At 40.8% G+C, this 20,164-nt stretch overlaps 1 protein-coding gene across 2 annotated transcripts in view; it reads right to left on the bottom strand.

Annotated features, from left to right (window-relative positions):
- The window catches only part of LOC144593960 (grainyhead-like protein 1 homolog), a 72,089-nt gene that overhangs the window by 40,153 nt on the left and 11,772 nt on the right, over positions 1-20,164 (bottom strand). For both annotated transcript variants that reach the window (XM_078400098.1, XM_078400099.1), the window contains exons 4-7: positions 19,484-19,560; positions 17,379-17,532; positions 15,557-15,668; positions 10,436-10,530 (exon numbers count right to left, since the gene is read on the bottom strand). In XM_078400098.1, the coding sequence (XP_078256224.1) occupies positions 10,436-10,530; positions 15,557-15,668; positions 17,379-17,532; positions 19,484-19,560 (438 nt within the window). The remainder of the gene's footprint in view (positions 1-10,435; positions 10,531-15,556; positions 15,669-17,378; positions 17,533-19,483; positions 19,561-20,164) is intronic.

Below are 20,164 nucleotides of genomic sequence, written 5' to 3'. Positions count from 1 at the left end.
AATCATTTTCAATCCCTCTCCCTCTCTCTCTCTCTCTCTCTCTCGCTCCCTTTCCAGAACAAAAATCAGATTCAGAATCCCTGAGGCAGAGTCACTGGAGAAGAACTGATCATTGGGTGACAATTTTATGCCTGCCAACTGCACTAGGGGCAACTATTAACCTGTTCAGTGTCACCCACGAGTATACTCGGATCATGGCCAATAGTAAAATAAACTTGGCAGTGAACAGGTTAAAGATAAGTGGATGTCTATTTCAAACCTATATAAAGTTATTTGATTTCTTTAAGGATTTACAAGTCTTTAAAACTCTGGTCCTGAGAGTGGGATGGAAGTAGTGACTTAATATCTTTATAGCAGAGCTAGATAGATTCTTGATAAGCAAGGACTTGGAAAATTACCACAATGGACAGGATCGTAGAGTTGAGATAAAAATCACAATCTTATTAAATGGTGAAAATGGCTTGAGGAGCTAAGCTATTCCTGCTCCAAATTCATATGCAATATAAAATGTCAGAATACTAGTGTCTTTGTTTTCTGTGAAGTTACCGCTAGATTTTTAAGGTCTGTATACTTTGCAACCTGCAGAATGCAACAGGAAGATACTGTGTTTGACATGAATATCCATTGTTTTAGCACCACATTGTTTTAAAAAGTAGATCACAAATTAATGCCCGGAGTTCTTTACAAGAAACTGAACTGATGATCGGACAATAAGAAGACAGAGTTGACATCTGGGGCCAGGTACAGAGAGGAAAAGAGAGATTAAAAAAACATGAAATGTGGTTTGAATTTCTAATCAAAAGAACTGCCCATCACGTCTTTGTATCATACTGATTATACTGAGTATGTATTATACTGATTAGTTAATTAATTTATTGCATCGTATGGGAGGCGCATTCCCAATCTCGTTGTACCCCTGTACAATGACAATAAAGATATATTGTATTGTATTGTATTGTATTGTATACAACTCACTCGTATAACAAGATTCCTTTACTGCTGAAACCTGCTTATGTGCACGTTTCCTCATTCCTTTCAATGTATGGAATCAAGATTTATCACATGGAAGCGTAAATTTCTATTCATAGGATCTAAAGTAGGAAACTGTATGTATTTTTCTCAATCAACATCCTTTTAATCAAGAGTTCAGATCGCAGAATTTCAGTTTCCGGGTTAGTAAGCGATTCCTTTACTCACAAAAAGCAAAGTATTTCACTGTATCTTGGTACACATGACAATAATAAACCAATGAACCGATGATTAAATCAGCTTTCAGCTTTGAATAAGAACATAAGATTTAGAAGAGATGAAGGCTGTTCAGCCCTTTGCACCTGCGCCAACTATCAATTAGATCAAGGTTAACCTTTCACCACTTTCATAAACTGATCCCATACCCTTAACTCTTATAAAATCTACAAAATTATTGGTTTTAATGTTAACACCTTCAAATGTTTTGGTGATTGGCAATCCTCACATTTTTGTGACTGCAGCTAAAGATCATAAGATCATAAGAATTAGGCCATTCGGCCCATCAAGTCTACTTTGCCATTCAATCATGGCTGATCTATCTCTCTTAACCCCATTCTTCTGCCTTCTCCTCATAACTCCTGATACCGGTACTAATCACCCATACTAAACCCACAGATTGCACTACTATCTTGCACCATTCTGTTTTGATCTCGTTGTTGTATTTATTGTTGTATTTATTACAGTACATATATGGTTTACTCTGAGCTTCATGTGAACAAGGAATTTCATTGCACACTGGTGTACACGACAAAAAATAAATCTGAATCTTATAGAACAATGTTGTCACAATAAAGCATTTTCACAATTAATCCTTATCCCAATAGGAATGAAACAACAATCATCCCAGCTCTCAGCAAAGGTCTGCCACGCAGCTAACTGGTGCACAATAACAGCAGGAACACTTCAGCTTAAGTTTGGGCATAACCAATTGTGGGGCATGGGTGTTCAAAACATTGTGGCGTCACAGGCCGAAGCTCCCCAACACTTCCAAAGCAAGGAATGCAGTAAGGAGGGGAGGTGGGGAAGGGAAGGTAGATCAGGAGACACAAGGGAAGAAAGAGAGGGAAACCCAGTGTTTTAAGATACTGCATTGCACCAAACTGCATTGCACCATTGCACCATCAAATTCCAAACTAAATTGTTTGTAATAAACAATTCAACGTTGCCATGTTTTTCTATTTGTAAAAAACTCAATAAAATCTCATGCCTTTATTTATAAAAGCAGCAAATGCTGGGGATGTGTGGGCCAGCAGCAGCCGTTGACAGCAAAGGATAGTTGACATTTCAAGTTAACAACCCCTCATCAGGAGGATTCTGATCAACAATCATTGACCTTAAACATCAACTTTGTTTCTCTCTCAACAAATGCTACCTGACTTGCTGAGTCTTTCCAACACTTTTGGGTTTTAATTTTTTTTTCAGATGTCCATCAACTGCAGGTTTTTTTTTGCTTTTGTTTTCCAACAATGGTATCTAAACAGTTAAGCAGAAAATATATTTCCCCAGCCTTGCATTGTTTAGAGATACAGTGTGAAAACAGGTCTTTTGGCCCACGGAGTCCAGGCCACCATTGATGATCCACACTGGGACAATTTACTGAGAGCAATTAATCTACCATCCCGCATGGGTTTGGGATATGGGAGGAAACCATCGCACCCAGAGGAAACCCAAGTGGTCACAAGGAGAATGTGCAAACTCCAGACAGGCAGCACCCGAGGTTAGGATCGAACCTGGGCCTCTAGCGCCACGAGACAGCAGCTTTATTAACTGTGCCACTGTGAGGCAGCAGCTTCACACCCTCTTAGTTTTTAAAACCAATCTGGTTTAGCTTAGTTTTGGATCAAGGAGTTATGGATCTATGAATCATTTGCCCACATTGTATCTTATCCTAGCAAACACAAATGAGGACAAACCTAACTGTGTAATCTTAACACCATTAGGTCTGGATATCTACTGGTAAAATATGGGACAAAAAAGTAAAATAGTTATTCACAATCTACCATCTGGACTTCACAAGTTCACAAGTTATAGGAGTAGAATTAGGCCATTCGGCTCATCGAGTCTACTCCGCCATTCAATCATGGCTGATCTCTGCCTCTTAATCCCATTTTCCTGTCTTCTCCCCATAACCCTTGACACCGGTTCTAATCAAGAATTTGTCTATCTCTGCCTTAAAAATATCCACTGATGGCCTCCACAGCCCTCTGTGGCAATGAGTTCCACAGATTGACGACCTTCTGACTAAAGAAATTCCTCCTCACCTCCTTTCTAATAGAGCGCCTTTTAATTCTGAGGCTATGACCTCTGGTCCTAGACTCTCCCAACCAGTGGAAACATCGTTTCCACATCCACTTTATGCCTTTCATTATTCTGTAAGTTTCATCGATTTCATCAACTTGCATCAACTCATCAAGTCTTTTTCCAAAAAAGGATGAAAATGCACGGGAGGGAGCATTATAGTTCCACTGCATACATCTAAACGTACAAACATTTTATCAATCCCCCACCGTCATTGGATCAGGGTCCTGAAACTGACCTGATCAATGCAGTAATCTACCAGGGAATGTTGTGCCTCAGATGTAGGCTCATCCCACCACAAGGGGCAAAAAACCTAGATCTCACAGAATTTGTATAAAAAATCTCCAGTAGTCAAATTCGTCATTACACCAGTCTCATTGTTATGACAACCTACATTTTGTCAGGGCAGGCACACCCTGTGGTTATCAGAACTATAAACTGAGAAACCCTCTTGAGTTTCAAAAAATGCATTTAAATATACTTAAGTGTAACAGTTTCAACATTCTGTGTAAATTGGGTACAAATCCCAAAATGTGGCATTTATGTTGTCCCTTTATTCCTGCTGTTTTTATTTTTATTCACAATTTTTTCTTATTAATATCTTGTCCACTCTAACTTCTCAGGTAATTCAAACACAGTTAACAGACCCATACAAGAACGTAAAAATAAAAACTCAAATTTCTGGATTTGGTCCAATTCTTGATATTGCTAAGATCTTAGTAATTCAGCTGAATTCTCGCTACAGTTTTTTTTTCTGTTCCTTTTTGCATATGTCTTTCAACATATTGTGTAGGAAGAAACTGCAGGTGCTGGTTTAAACCGAAGACAGATGCAAAGTGCTGGAGTAAATCAGCGGGACAGTCAGCTTCTCTGGGGAGAAGGAATGGGTGTTGTTTCAGGTCGAGACTAGGGTCTCAACACGCATTCCTTCTCCCCAAAGATGCTGCCTGTCCCATCTTTCAACATATTGGTGAGTTATCTCCAACTGTTACAAATGGAGTTATTGCTGCTGCAATGCCACAATAATAAGCTAAGGTGGGTTAACCATAAAACAAGTAGTTCTTCAACTGCTGAGGTAGAATTAAGGATGACTAGCTTGTGGTTTTGTGGATCCTGAGGTGGCTGATGCACCGATGTGGGAACTCAGATTTTTTTCCAGTAATGAGGCACAGTTGCCGCAAAACAGTTTCTTCCTGACAATATTTTTTTATTTCCTTCATGAATTTCTTCCTGTTGTTATTTAATCTCTTCTCTCTCCAAGCCATGCATCAACACACGTGACTCCTCCAAGATTGGAGATGTTCTGATAGTCGACTCAAAACATAATAGGGCTCTATATTTCTTTTATCCCTTTTTTAAAGCCACAAATTTAGCCATGATGTCTGCTGCTTAAACTTTTCCGCCCCTTCCTTTGAAAGTTATAGCTAGTTTAATATACCTGTTGGCTCCAGGAGATGTAATGATCTATTTGCACATTGACATCACCACATACACCCATGTTTGCCAATAAACCATTTTGTTTTGCAACATATTAAAGCCCCATTAAAAACCACGATTGTTATTTTATTATTTACCATTCTCCTGTTCCCTTCCACATTTACCAAAGCGTCCTTTCATTTTCCCAGAACCATAAACCCACACCCATATTTATTTGGTCATTTGCAACTATTTCAAGTAACAATATTTTTTTAAAGAGGAAAAAATTATAAAGCAAAAGTAAGGTGCTGGTAACTTTGCAGGTGAATCTGCTAAACTTGCCATACACAACACAGCAATGATAATATTCAGTTATGTCCATCCTCAAGCTGTTTAGTAATTTGATTTTGACAAATTATAATTATTTTTTCTGGGCAACTTTGAAAAGTGACAAAATAAGAACGGAGGAAAATGCAGTCCACTGTCTACGATGCAAAGTCATCGGCAGATACTGTTCTCAAATTACCCAAGTCGCATCCAAAGCTACACCACAATACGTCACCATTCCTATCCGATTATATTGTGCGCTAACAAAAGATTGTCTCAAGGCAAGTTACAGTATTTAGCTTAAATTAAATGTGAAAAGTTTTTCTTCAATTAATAATCTTTGGCTACTGTATAGTTTTGGTAAAGAGGGAGATTTCATTTCAGGAGCCCATTTCCTTCTTACCCATGAGATAATGGAGCAGGTTCAACAGGTTTGTTAACTTTCTGCTATTGTAAAGAACAATGGGAAAAGTTATCTTAAAAGTAGATCTAAGATAATGTCTTCAATTGGACTTCAATTTCAAGAGAGAGTTAGATTTAGCTCTTAGGGCTAAAGGAATCAAGGGATATGGGGAAAAAGATGGAACGGGGTACTGATATTGGATGATCAGCCAAGATCATATTGAATGGCGGTGGTGGTTCGAAGGGCTGAATGGCCTACTCCTGCCCCTATTTTTCTATGTTTCTATGTTTTCTATGTTTCTAGACTTTAAAATTCATTCTTAGATCCGAATCTCTGGTTCATGCAGTGGGAGAAAAGGTCGATTGTGTGTTATAGAATTTGTCAACAAACTGCAGAATCGTATTGACTGGGGTAAATTAATCATCTTTCATCCACATTAGAAAGGTTGTCACCAGTCTGTATTAAACATATGGAACCAATGCCACTGTTAGATATGGACTTTACCATGTCTGACCATGAAAAATTGACATTCAGTTGATTCCTCAATGAAATAATTCAATTAGCAAATGGTGTAAGTGTATGGTAGAGAGCATATTGACTGGCTACATCATGGACTGGTCCAGCAACTCAAACATCCAGGAATGAAGGAGATTACAGTGGTAGATATTGCTCCATCCGTCACAGGTACTGACTTCCCCACCATCAAACGGATCGAGTGGAATTCTATGCCTCAGAAGGCAGTGGAGGCCAATTCTCTGAATGCATTCAAGAGAGAGCTAAATAGAGCTCTTAAGGATAGCGGAGTCAGGGGGTATGGGAAGAAGGCAGGAACGGGGTACTGATTGAGAATGATCAGCCATGATCACATTGAATGGCGGTGCTGGCTCGAAAGGCCGAATGGCCTACTCCTGCACCTATTGTCTATTGAGGATCTATAGGAGGCGCTGTCTCAAAAAGGCAACCAGAGTCATCACCAACCCAGCCACACTCATCTCACTCCCGCCATTGGGAAGAAGGTATAGGAGTCTGAAAACGATGACCACTATGTTCAAGGAAAGCTTTTTCCCCAACAACCATCAGGCTCTTGAACACGACATGATACTGACCTCAATTATTAACTTTTATGGACTGTCTTTGATTGCACTAAGAACTTTTTTTTGTATTAGTACTGTGGTTATTAATTTTTTGATTTTTTGTTTATTATAAATGATCTATGTATATTATGTTCACTGGCCTGTTATGCTGCTGCAAGAAAGAATCTTTGTTCCGTTGTCAGTACATATGAAAATTAACCACTCTTGACTTGACTTGACAAAATATGACGAATTCAAGGCATGAAGTGTGGAAAGAGCCAGATAAATGGAAGGATCAAGGACAGAGCAACTTTCAGCATTCAGCTGTTTATTTTAAATTTCAGGTGCTGACAGTTTTGATGTCGAGCAGACTTGATCAGCAGAATGCAAGTTTGAATAATTACATCTGCACAATTGAATTCAGTTTAAGAAAATGGAAATAAAATAACGAATTCGGTAAAAATGCCTGCTGGATTGTTGCGTCACCTTTCATATTTCACATGGGTATCTGTATATGACTGCAGGCTATCACCAATGTGGTTAATTCTTAACTGCCCTCTTCAGAGGCCTATTGAGCCACTCTATGGCATCAATCTGCTACTACTGATAGCCCACCATCACTGTCTCAATACAATAATACAATGAATGCCAAATTCATTAGTATGGATATCTCAAATATCCAAAAACCATCCCTGTGTAGCGGCACACCTACCATTTTAACATGGCCCTATGGGTAACTTTACTTACCCTCAGTCTTGGCCAAAATAAAACAGTATATTTCATCCGTAAAATCAATAGATATATAGCGTCACACAATTAACATCATTACAATGCTACTGCATGACAATGAATTTGCTACCAAACCCCGACAAGCACATGAAAAATAGAGATAGACACAAAATGCTGGAGTAACTGGATTATTTTTTACCCGAAATGTCACCCATTTCTTCTATCCAGAAATGCTGCCTGTCCTGCTGAGTTACTCCAGCATTTAGTGTCTATCTTCAATGTAAACCAGAATCTGCAGTTCCTTTCTACACAAGTAGAGATAGATTTATGGAAGAGATCTCAACCAAAGCAGCAATCATAGAAACATAGAAAAAAAAGTGCAGGAGTAGGCCATTCGGTCCTTCGAGCCATTCAATATGATCGTGGTTGATCATCCAAAATCAGTACCCCGTTCCTGCTTTCTCCCCATATCCCTTAATTCCATTAGCCCTAAGATTTAGCTAATGGAATCCCTTGATTCCATTAGCTAAAACTAACTCTCTTGAATACATCCAGTGAATTGGCCTCCACTGCCTTCTGTGGCCGAGAATTCCACAGATTCACAACTCTGGGTGAAATATTTTTACCTCATCTGAGTCCTAAATGGCCTATGCCTTATTTTTAAACTGTGACCCCCCTGGTTCTGGACTCCCCCAACATCAGGAACATTTTTCCCTGCATCTAGCCTGTTTGATCCCTTAAGAATTTTAAATTTCTATAAGATCAATCAGTTTCTTCAAACACTGACCAAAGTACTGCTAAATAATTTCCAGTACTTCTTGGCTGAATTGACAATCGAGGATAGGCACAAAATGCTGGAGTAACTCAGCGGGACAGGCAGCATCGCTGGAGAGAAGGAATGGGTGACGTTTTAGGTTGAGATCCTTGACAATCGAGGAGTTTAAAGAATGCCTTCCTTTCTAATTTGACATACTTTCAACATTTTCTAACTTGAATGCATCACCTCTGCAAGTTGGTTGGGAAGAAACTCCCAAGCAAAACAAAAGGAAGCAAGGGAGGGAACGGAAGAAAGAGAAAGTGAAGAGAATTTCCCAGTAACTTAAGAGCACTTTAAGAATTTGTAGGTTAATTGGCCTCTATAAATTGCCCCTTATGTATAGGGAGTGGATGAGAAAGTGGGATAACATGAACTAGTGTGAATATTGGTCGATGTGGCGAAGGGCCTGTTTCCAAGCTGTATCTTCGAATTAATCAATCAAGGTAACAAAAACTCAAACTGGAATTAATGTTTACAATTGTACTTAACAACATTAATGAGGATGGTGAAGGGGGATGAGGTATAGATTGGTAGCTGTAGAAGCAAGGAACTACAGATGCTGGAATCTTGCATAGGACGCAAAGTGCTCAAGTAAGTCAGCAAGTTGGGTTGCATCACCGGAGGACATGGAAAGGCCACATTTCATATCAGGATTGATCTTCAGACTGGGTAACTGAGCAATACATAGAACCCAAAATGCTGCAGTGACTCAGCTGTGCGTAGAACGCAGAAAGCTCCATGTCTGAAGAAGGGCACCACTTTCGAAGAAATCCCTCTCCCCTCCCCCCACTCACCACCAACAACACCATAGTCACATCTATGGAGTCATTTAAGTTACTTGGAACCATCATCTCCAGGGACCTTAAATGGGGGGCCACCATCGACTCCACAGTCAAAAAGGCCCAACAGAGGATCTACTTCTTGCGGCAACTGAGGAAACACAATCTGCCACGGGCAATGATGGTCCAATTCTAAACTGCTATCATTGAGTCCATCCTCACCTTATCCATCATGGTTGGTTTGGCTCAGCCACCAAGCACGACATCCGGAGGCTGCAACAGATCGTTCACTCAGCTGAGAAGGTTGTTGGCTGCAACCTTCCCCCCATTGACGAACTGTACACTGCAAGGGGCAGGAAGCGAGCAGGCAAGATCATCTCTGACCCATCTCACCCTGGCCACAAACTCTTCGAAGCACTTCCCTCTGGAAGGCCACTCCGGACTGTCAAAGCAGGCACAGCCAGACATAAAAACAGCTTTTTCCACGAGTGATAGTTCTACTCAATAACCAAAGTCTGTAGTCTCTTTTTTGCTCTGGTTTATTTTCACCCACATGTTTAAACCGTAATGTTGTATCCTTATTGTTTTGATGTGGTTATGCTTTATTCTTAATTGTTAACTGTATGTTTGTGTTGTCATTTGTGAGCGGAGCACCAAGGCACATTCCTTGTATATGCACATACTTGCCCAATAAACTTATTCATTCATTCATTCATTCATTCATTCATTCATTCATTCAACCCAAAAGGTCTAAACAGATAGTAGATGGTAATTGCTGCTGCTCCACACAAATTTATAAAAGCCGCTATGATTGACTCGATACCCCAGCATCCATAAGATGGCAGCTGGGTTTTCTTCTCCTCCCGGAAACCACCTGCCAACATTTCTGAAACATCGCTGAGTGCAAGGCTGCTCAGTGCCAGTTAAGCTGCTCCCCTTTGCAGCCAGCAACAGTCAGCAAAAGCTCCTTTAAGTCTAACATCACAGGAGTCTGATGATCCATTCCTGGTAGTAATTATAACATATGGTAATTCACATACTGCATTGAGATTTGCTGCATGGTGAACATTGAGCAACAGAAAGGAAATCTTTGGCCCATTTTAGCATACAAGCTCAGATAAAGGTTGACATAATGAGTTTATGGATGAAGGCACGGACAATGGTAAATGTTGACAGTTAGTTTAGAGATACAGCAAGGAAACAGGCCCTTTAGCCCACCGGGTCCACACCGACCAATGATCCCTACATATTAACATAAGCCTACACACACTATGGACAATTTACACTTATACCAAGTATACAAACCCTAACCAATTAATGTACAAATCTGTACGTCTTTGGATTGTGGGAAGAAACCGAAGATCTCGGCGAAATCCCACGCGGTCACTGGGAGAACATATAAACTCCGTACAGAGCACCCGCAGTCGGGATTGAACCCGGGTCTCTGGCGCTGCAAGCGCTGTAAGGCAACAACTCTACCGCTGCCCCACCGTGCCACACTTAACCCACGTCTTCAGAAACCCCGATAAACAGAAGCATGCCACCGTGCAGGGAAAGGTCCTACCTTAGCTTCTTCACTGACGTCCCATGTAAAGGAGATGGCATTGTAAGCGATTTCTTCAATGTTACTAATAGTGTTGAAACTTTCTTTGTAATCAGCTGCAGAACAATTACAGAAATGAGGAGCAAATTATTATTTCATGCAATTTTTAAAAGTTTTTACAAACCATGTTTTAAAACTGCTTGGGTCTTGTCAAGTTTAAGTCTTGGGTTCAAATACCTATCTGTACACCGAATCACCATTTTCCCATTAGTCACACCATATGCAAAATAATTAATGTTGTCAGGCAAAGTTTCTGAACTTGTGCTCGCAACATAGAACGTTGTGCGTTGAAAGCACATAAGCGTATGGCGTATGCAGTATGAAGAAGGGTTCTCAACCAAAATGTCATCTCTCCATTCCCTCCAAAGATGTTGCTGAGATCCCCCAGCATTTGGTGTTTTGCTCAAGATTCCGGTGTCTGCAGTTTCTTACGCCTCCACACACTAGCTTTTCTTCCTTTCAGAAATTCATAGTGTTTTTGTTCAGGCTTACTGCTTACTCAAATGCTTACTTGCCAGACATGATGCTTACTAGAGCTTTAACTTTTTCAGAGAATAGGATGAGTGCAAAAAAATGGGTTGGTGTGAAATGCAAAGCTGCCCGGATTCTCCTGCTATTATATGACACTTTACATTGCTGTTCAGATTCGCCTGATTTCATAGTGGTCTTAAAGCTGCACTAAGTACCTGACAATTGGCACCCTCTGGCAGTCTGGCTGATTGGGGCCATGTGTCTGCATTACTTATTCCAAATGTGAAGTCTCAAAGCAGAGGGCCTCGGGGTCAAGACCAAAGCACTGATTTTCCCAGTAGTCTGGGAGAGCTGGAGGGTAAGGAGGAGTTAACTGTCTAAGGTAAATATTAACCCGGTATCAAGAGAGGCTTCCAATACTCCCTCAAACAATTAGCAATTTGCATTTCTTAACCAAATTAGACAGTTAATCTGAATCTAATGTCCAAATTCTGTATAGATGTTCTCAGCCTATTTATTCTTTGTGGCTCCTTCACTAAAAAAAGTTGCCTCCAAATTCATCCCATGTCAGCAGCCTTAATGAATTGCCATGACAATGCATTACCAACCAGAGGTAATTTACGGGTGGGAATATCTTCTAAATCAAGTATGCATGGTTTGCGTCCGGCTTTCAGGAGACTTACAGGCTGGTTGTGCAATATTCAGCTTTGCCCTTAATGAAAAGTTCTGTTCAGAAATCAACAAGGTTTCACAGGAAAAACAAAGCCAGTGGGGTTAGACTCATGTGTTTGGAATTGCAACAATATGCATTGATGCCTTACATGACAATCAGCTATGACTAACCTATAATTATTTGAACCTTGCTATTGTTGTTAGGTTGCAAGGCAAATCTCTGCGGTCTTTCGGCAGTTAAAAGTTGAGGAAAGAAGGGAATTTGCATACGTGGCAGTTTACGACATCAACTAAAGATCAGGATTAAATATCATCCTTAAACTCTAAACTCACGATGCTTTCTGAAATAGAATTACCCTTGAGCACAATTCCAGTCTTCTGCCAAACATATACCCTCACTAGTGACCTGCTGAACTCTTATTACTCAAGGTTTATTGATCCTCCAGGGGAAAAAAGATAACCCAATTCAAAAGAATCATTTACTTACAAAAGCAAAATTTGCGGAATTTATCTAAATAATCTAATTCCTTTTCCTGGCAATCTGCCAACTTCATTACGATCCAGGATCTTGTGCTGACACAATACATCCCCTTAAGTTCCATGCAATGAGTATACACCTCACCGACTCATATATACTTCCTTGAAATGCTTAAGGAGACAACCAAAGCAACAGGCAGTGAGTCCTTGGCTAAGTGTAGAAGTGAAACCCAACACCACAATCAGTTCTCAGAATCAGCAAGACTCAAACACAAGACTCAAACACAATTCAAACCAATGAAACAAAAAACTGTAGAAACAAGAAACTGCAGATGCCAGTCAAAACAACTCTAAGTGCTGGAGTAACTCAGCAGGTCAGGCAGCATTGAAACATAGAAACATAGAAAATAGGTGCAGGAGTAGGCCATTCGGCCCTTCGAGCCTGCACCGCCATTCAATATGATCATGGCTGATCATTCAGCTCAGTAGCCTGTACCTGCCTTCTCTCCATACCCCCTGATCCCTCTAGCAAAAAGGGCCACATCTAACTCCCTCTTAAATATAGCCAATGAACTGGCCTCAACTACCTTCTGTGGCAGAGAATTCCACAGACTCACCACTCTCTGTGTGAAGAAATGTTTTCTCATCTCGGTCCTAAAAGACTTCCCCCTTATCCTTAAGCTGTGACCCCTGGTTCTGGACTCCCCCAACATCGGGAACAATCTTCCCGCATCTAGCCTCTCCAACCCCTTAAGAATTTTATATGTTTCTATAAGATCCCCCCTCAGTCTTCTAAATTCCAGCGAGTACAAGCCCAGTCTATCTAGTCTTTCCTCATATGTAAGTCCCGCCATCCCAGGGATCAATCTGGTGAACCTTCTCTGTACTCCCTCTAAGGCAAGAACGTCTTTCCTCAGGTTAGGAGACCAAAACTGCACACAATACTCCAGGTGCGGTCTCACCAAGGCCCTGTACAACTGCAGTAGAACCTCCCTGCTCCTAAACTCAAATCCTCTTGCTATGAATGCCAACATACCATTCGCTCCAGACAATCTTCCCGCATCTTGCCTCTCCAACCCCTTAAGAATTTTATATGGATATGTGACCTTTTGGGTCGAGAAACATCTCCTTCAGACAAAGAACTCCTTGTCATCATATTGTGCCATATTACAAGCCATCTTTTACGTCTGCGTCCAAAAAATATGAATCACCTTATGACTGTAATTAAGCAACATTGATTCAATGACAACTTCCATTTATATTGTGTCTTTAATATACAGATATCCCAAGTGTTATTGGGGTTCACTTCTACACTTAGTCAAAAACTGTAAAATCCTTAAGCATTACAGGGAAGTATATACAAGTTGGGCAAAGTGTGTGCTTATTGCATGGAACTTAAGGGGATGTATTGTGTCAACACAAGATCCTAGATCATAATGATGTTGGCAGATTGCCAGGAAAAATAATCAGATTATTTCTACAAACTCTCCAGATCTGGCTTTTGTGAGAGCCTGTTAAATTTTCTTTTAAATCTAAAATCACATGAGATGATGTCAAGACAAACAATCAAATGATTAGTCAGAGGGTCACAGTTATACAGGCCAAAAACAGACCCTTGGGCTCAACTTGTCCATTCCAACCAAGTTGCCTAATGAGCTAGTACTACTTGCCTGCTCTCTGGCCCATAACCCTCCAAACCTTTCCTTTCCATGTACCTGTCTGAGTGTCTTTTAAATGTCGTAATTGTACCACTTCCTTTGACAGCTTGTTCCATATCAACACCACCCTTTGAGTAAAAAAAAGTCACCCCGTCTGGTCCATTTTAAATCTATCCCCTCTCATCATAGATGTTTATGTAGGGAATTTCTTAGGGAATGTCAGTGGTGGGGCGATTAAATTCAGGGATCAGCAACAGGCTACAGGCTTCTTAGTGTTGTAGAACAGAAGAAATGCGTCCCTGTTAGTTAGGCAGTTCCTTGGAGTCGAGATGAGATAACAGAGATAAAGAGGGGTGAGATTTCAGAGCAAGGGAAAATTTAAAAAATGTGTCTTCATTTTTAACACAGGAATGTGGGTGATAGGTAGGCAGAGTGTGGACACAGGGAATGAGGACAGAGGCAACAGCTTAGGTTGATGTCATATTTATGGAGAGTAGATGAATGTTGTACACAAGATCCAGGAGAGAATGAAGTGGCAGCAGCACATTCGTAAAAGCAGGCGATGTCGCTCGCAGATGTGAGAATGGGCAGACAGGCCAACACTGCGAATGTGTGGCTCAAGGCTCATCTCAAGATCAGATATACTAATAAGATTAAAAATATACGGGAACCGGAGAACAACAGCGGCACGGTGGCGCAGCTTTAGAGTTGCTGCCTTTTCGCTCCATAGACCCGGGTTCACTCTTGCCTATGGGTGTTGTCTGTATGGAGTTTGTATGTTCTCCCCGTGATCTGTGTGGGTTTTCTCCGGGATCTCCGGTTTCCTCCCACCATACAGAGATGTACGGGTTTGTAGGTTAATTGGCTTGGTAAAATTGTAAATTGTCCCTAGTGTGTATAGGATAGTGTAAGTATGCAGGGATCGCTGGTCAGCGCAGACTCAATGGGCCGAAGGGCCTGTTACCACTGTATCACTAAATTAAACTACAATCTAAAAAAACCCAGATGTAATTAGCCATGGATGTGGGATAGGATTGTTTGCAAGTGTTAAGCAAAAAAAAGGTTGTTTCTCTATAGCATTGTGCATTGGATTCAAATCAAGATCCGTTGAAATTATGATCCCAGTATGACTTTAATCAGAATGTGGGGAAGCAAAAGATCCCACAACGTAAGTCAAGTCAGCAGCATTTAACAGTTCAGAAGTTGGAAAGTGCATGTTGTTGAGTTTTCCTTTTGGTTAGTTGTCCTCTGTTAATTAGTGAAGCTAATTAGTGGGATGAGTGGCGCTCTTTCCATAAACAAGTCACAGAAGAGTCGCGACAATCAGGGACATCTACAATAGATTTCTGAGAGGCTAAGAGAAGCAACCTGCACTCAGATGTTTCATCAATCTAACAGGGACATGCGGGTCTTTCCAAGAATGTCTGAGCATATCACATTTCTCAAGACTGGTCGTCTCTAGCCTCCACACCCTCTGGCAAGACGGTCGGTGTTATTGTGAGGTCAGGGTTTGCCAGTGGCTGTAAAGGTGACCTGATCCTCTTCACCTCAAGACTGTTCCCATGTCTCCAAGCATTGTTCTGGTTCATCCCACGGACAGCAAACCTATAAGTGCATCGAAGGAAGGGATACCCAATACCATATTTTCCCCAGTGTATTATTATGTATGTAAGGACAAAACAAAAGATTCAGTCCACAGGGACAACATGGTGGGTCATAGCACATCACATGATCCCAAAACATTGTTAGTTCCTTTTTTAAAAAGTGTTTCATTTCTGAAGAAAAGCAAGTAATAGTTTTATACCAATGTCAATGCAGCGCTGTTTTGCAGTATGCTGCCGGGAGTGCCAGTATTTCCAGTGCCTGAGTTGCTCATCGCGGATTTTATCATCGCCGAAAACCACCATTATTACGCTCTGAAAATGGGAAGAAATGGTCATTATCACCGTTCATCGCAGTAACCACGTGGAAACTTTCACCAGTACTAGTTTTTAATGGAAATTATATAAATGATAAGAAATCACTGGGCTTGATGGAAAGGGCAGTAAACATTCATGGTCTGCTCCAGATACTTTGATTGAACAAATAATACACTGAAGAAACTCAGCAGATCGAGCAGCACCTGTGGGTGGACAGATATAGTCAACGTTTCGGGTCAAGAATCTGCACCGGGACCTTTATATTTTGGAAGTGTGCGAGAGATGCTGTCTGAACCCTACAAGGCAGAGATCAGTCTGTCAGACTGCACGGCACCTCCTAGTCTGCAGGTTTGATGACGAGGTTGGAATCTGTGCAAATGAACGGAGCCCTGTGTGTTCGGAGGGTTGAGGCTAAAATGGACAAGAGTAGTGGAGAAGTCAAGCCAGTTGGTGTCGCAATGGCATTTGGAGATGAAATGGTCAAAGAGGGTAAGAGGTCCGAACGGGAAGTCCAAGAGGAAGAATATTGAAGAAGCGAGAAGTGGGATGGTGAAGACTCCTTGCCAGTAAAGAAGGATGGAAACAGATGACAAAAGAAGAGCTCAACATTTCCATCATGTTCCTGGTATTTGATTAGTACAGGTGTCAGAGGTTATGGGGAGAAGGCAGGAGAATGAGGTTACGTGGGAGAGGTAAATCAGCCATGATTGAATGGTGGAGTAGACTTGATGGGCTGAATAGCCAAATTCTACTCCTACTCCTTATGACATGTATTGCAAAAATCAGGAGCTTCTAATATCCAGGGAATTGGGTACTTCGAAAGTACTTCTAATGCTTTTCTATGCAGGCTGCTCTGTTCCACAGAGTAAAGATAATTAATAGATAGGTCTGAATTGGGCCTCATTCAGGTTGGGGGTTGGGGTAATAGAAAGAATATCAAAAGTCTGATCAGAGCTTGGAAGTCTGATCAGAACTTGGCATGTGAAGTGCCTTTCTAGGACAGAGGTTGGGGTGGAGCAGATGTGCAGTGGGGAGAGCCGGGAATTAATTCTAAGGAATCTACCCCAAGTCAGGTTCCTGGCATTTGTCTGAGACCTGTTGAAATTACATCCCAGGAGTGCAGGACAAATGCACCTTGGAATAGTATGAGTCAATTTCCTCAGCCGCACTCTAATGGACCACCGCATAAGGAGTAACACCATTAGATTAGATACGACAAGAAAATCATGACATTGGTGGAAGTGGAGTTTGTAAATTAATGTACCCGACTATAATTTAACCTGGAAATGATAATAAAGTTGCACTCTACTCTATAGAAATCTTTATTTGCTGGTGTTGAAAGAGATAGCTTCATAAATGGACCTAAGGGTTAGAAATTCAATTATCTAAAAACCTAAAAGCAGATTTTCACTCTGAGGGACAATGTCAAATGTCTTAAACCAAATCAGTAAACTCATAGGATAAGAAGAAATTTGTGAATTGTTCTGACCATTTTTTACTGTCACACAACGTCAAAATCTTCTTCACTCAAAGAGGTCAGTGCTTCAGCTTCATAGTAAAAATATGTTACAAAACACCCTTCTTTCTGTCAAGATTTCTTTACAACTTGGGTTTCTTAAATAAAATTGTGCTACAGGACAATCAGAGTCAGCAATTAGAACTTATTACTGAATAATAGTCGAAATTTCAGAAAACGTTAACACTTACTCTGAGTTTGCTGACTGGGTGATGGATTTCTTTGTTGGCACTCATTTCTTTGAGTATGATGGGATAAAACTGCCCCTTATTCAGGTATGTCATTGTCCCATCGCTTGTCTTCTGTTTAAGGGACTTTGCGGCTTCCAATATATACTCAAATGTACTTTATAAAACAGGAAATAAAATATTCAATCCTAACAATTTGACAAAAATCAAGGTAGTACGAAAGTATGTCACCAGCTTAAACAGAATATTAGCTTCTGAAGTATTCTTGATTGGTAGCTTATCATACTGTCCAGGACAATGACCTACATGCCCAAGTGTCTAACTTTCTCAGAATTTAAGCCCCATTCGACAGCCAATGGTCTGCACACAGCGTTTCTAATTAGATTCTCTATTCTGCAAAAAGGATGTGACGAGTAAAATGGATGAAGGGGAGCCAGTGGATGTAGTGTATCTAGACTTTCAGAAAGCCTTTGATAAGGTCCCACACGGGAGATTGGTGAGCAAAATTAGTGCACATAATATTGGGGGTAGAGTGTTGACAGGAAGCAAAGAATAGGAGTAAACGGATCCTTTTCAGAATGGCAGACAGTGGCAAGTGGAGTGCCGCAAGGCTCGGTGTTGGGGCCGCAACTATTTACCATATATATTAATAATTTGGATGAAGGAATTAGAAGTAACACTAGCAAGTTTGCAGATGACACAAAGCTGGGTGGCAGTGTGAACTGCGAAGAAGATGTTAGGAGGTTGCAGGGTGACCTGGACAGGTTAAGTGAATGGGCAGATGCAGTATAATGTAGATAAATGTGAGATTATCCACTTTGGCAGCAAAAACAAGGAGGCAGATTATTATCTCAATGGTGTCAGGTTAGGTAAGGGGGAAGTGCAGCAAGACCTGGGTGTCCTTGGGCAGGTTCTGCAGTTGTATAGGGCCCTGGTAAGACCACATCTGGAGTATTGTGTACAGTTTTGGTCTCCTAATTTGAGGAAGGACATCCTTGTAATTGAGGCAGTGCAGCATAGGTTCACGAGATTGATCCCTGGGATGGCGGGACTGTCATATGAGGAAAGATTGAAAAGACTAGGCTTGTATTCACTGGAGTTTAGAAAGATGAGAGGGGATCTTATAGAGACATATAAAATTATAAAAGGACTAGACAAGCTAGATGCAGGAAAAATGTTCCCAATGTTGGGCGAGTCCAGAACCAGGGGCCACAGTCTTAGAATAAAGGGGAGACCATTTAAAACTGAGGTGAGAAGCAACTTTTTCACCCAGAGAGTTGTGAAGTTGTGGAATTCTCTGCCACCGAGGGCAGTGGAGGGCGGCACGGTGGCGCAGCGGTAGAGTTGCTGCCTTACAGCGAATGCAGCGCTGGAGACTCAGGTTCGATCCTGACTACGGGCACCGTCTGTACGGAGTTTGTACGTTCTCCCCGTGACCTGCTGGTGTTTTCTCCGAGATCTTTGGTTTCCTCCCACACTCCAAAGACGTACAGGTATGTAGGTTAATTGGCTGGGCAAATGTCAAAAAAAAAAATTTTTTTTAATTGTCCCTAGTGTGTGTAGGATAGTGTAATGTGCAGGGATCGCTGGGCGGCACGGACCCGGTGGGGCGAAGGGCCGATTTTCCGCACTGTATCTCTAAATCTAAATCTAAATCTAAAATCAAATCACTGGATGAATTTAAGAGAGAGTTAGATAGAGTTCTAGGGGCTAGTGGAATCAAGGGATATGGGGAGAAGGTAAGCACGGGTTACTGATTGTGGATGATCAGTCATGATCACAATGAATGGCGGTGCTGGCTCCAAGGGCTGAATGGCCTCCTCCTGCACCTATTTTCTATGTTTCTATGTAAAAAGAGATTCCTAAAATAATATACAAATTAAAAAATGGCAATTGACCCAATCTGGCTGGATCCGTACCCTCCAGCTGCAATACAAAGTTCTATATAACACATGGTATCGTTGGCTGCATATATTGGATAATGTCCCTAAGTCACCATCGTAATAATTAAGGCATGACTGAAATTGTTGATATATTTTAAAAATAAATATTGTTAATACATGTGTCTATTCATCTCCCATCACAAATATAATATTTCGAGTATTTACCTCATTCGCTCAATTGGATATTCCTCTGCATCTAAAGCAGGCATTCGAATGTGAAGATCATTAGGAAAACCAAACACCTGCTGATGAAACAAAACAATTAATTTGTGTTTCCATCAGAATATAAAAGTAGTTTGTATTCCATACACAATAAAAACAAATTATCTTATTTTTTCAAAATAGATTTCATTACATTATTAATAGTGTTTTGGACTAAACAACTTTTCAGTAGCATCTTAACTAGCCCAAATTTGGCTTTAAGCCAGAAATAAGGTACTGATGGACAAATCTAACAAGACACATTAAAGTGCACAAAGTCTCATTCAGTACATCATGTTGTGCCCGTAAAATATTATAGGTTGCTATTCAGCAAGTACCTATTTTCAGATACATCAAGGTTCATATTTAATTATTTTTTTGGACAGTAAAGATCATGTGACACAATCTGAAGAAAATTGGTAGTTCTTCCATCAATATTCTTCTCACCACCAAAAGTGAGTTGGCTATTTTATGTCTGAAAAGTCTCGACCTGAAACGTCACCCATTCCTTCTCTTCAAAGATGCCGCCTGTCCCGCTGAGTTACTCCAGCTTTTTGCGTCTTTCTTTGGCTGTTTTATAACTATGTTGTGGTTTTTCAGAGACTATAGTTGTTGCTTTTGAACATGTTATAGAACATCGATTGC

The sequence above is a fragment of the Rhinoraja longicauda genome, chromosome 5 (assembly GCF_053455715.1).
Source record: "Rhinoraja longicauda isolate Sanriku21f chromosome 5, sRhiLon1.1, whole genome shotgun sequence".
In the NCBI taxonomy this organism is placed as follows: domain Eukaryota; kingdom Metazoa; phylum Chordata; class Chondrichthyes; order Rajiformes; family Arhynchobatidae; genus Rhinoraja; species Rhinoraja longicauda.
Note: the sequence above shows the minus strand (reverse complement) of the source record. Positions and strands in the feature narration are given on the sequence as shown.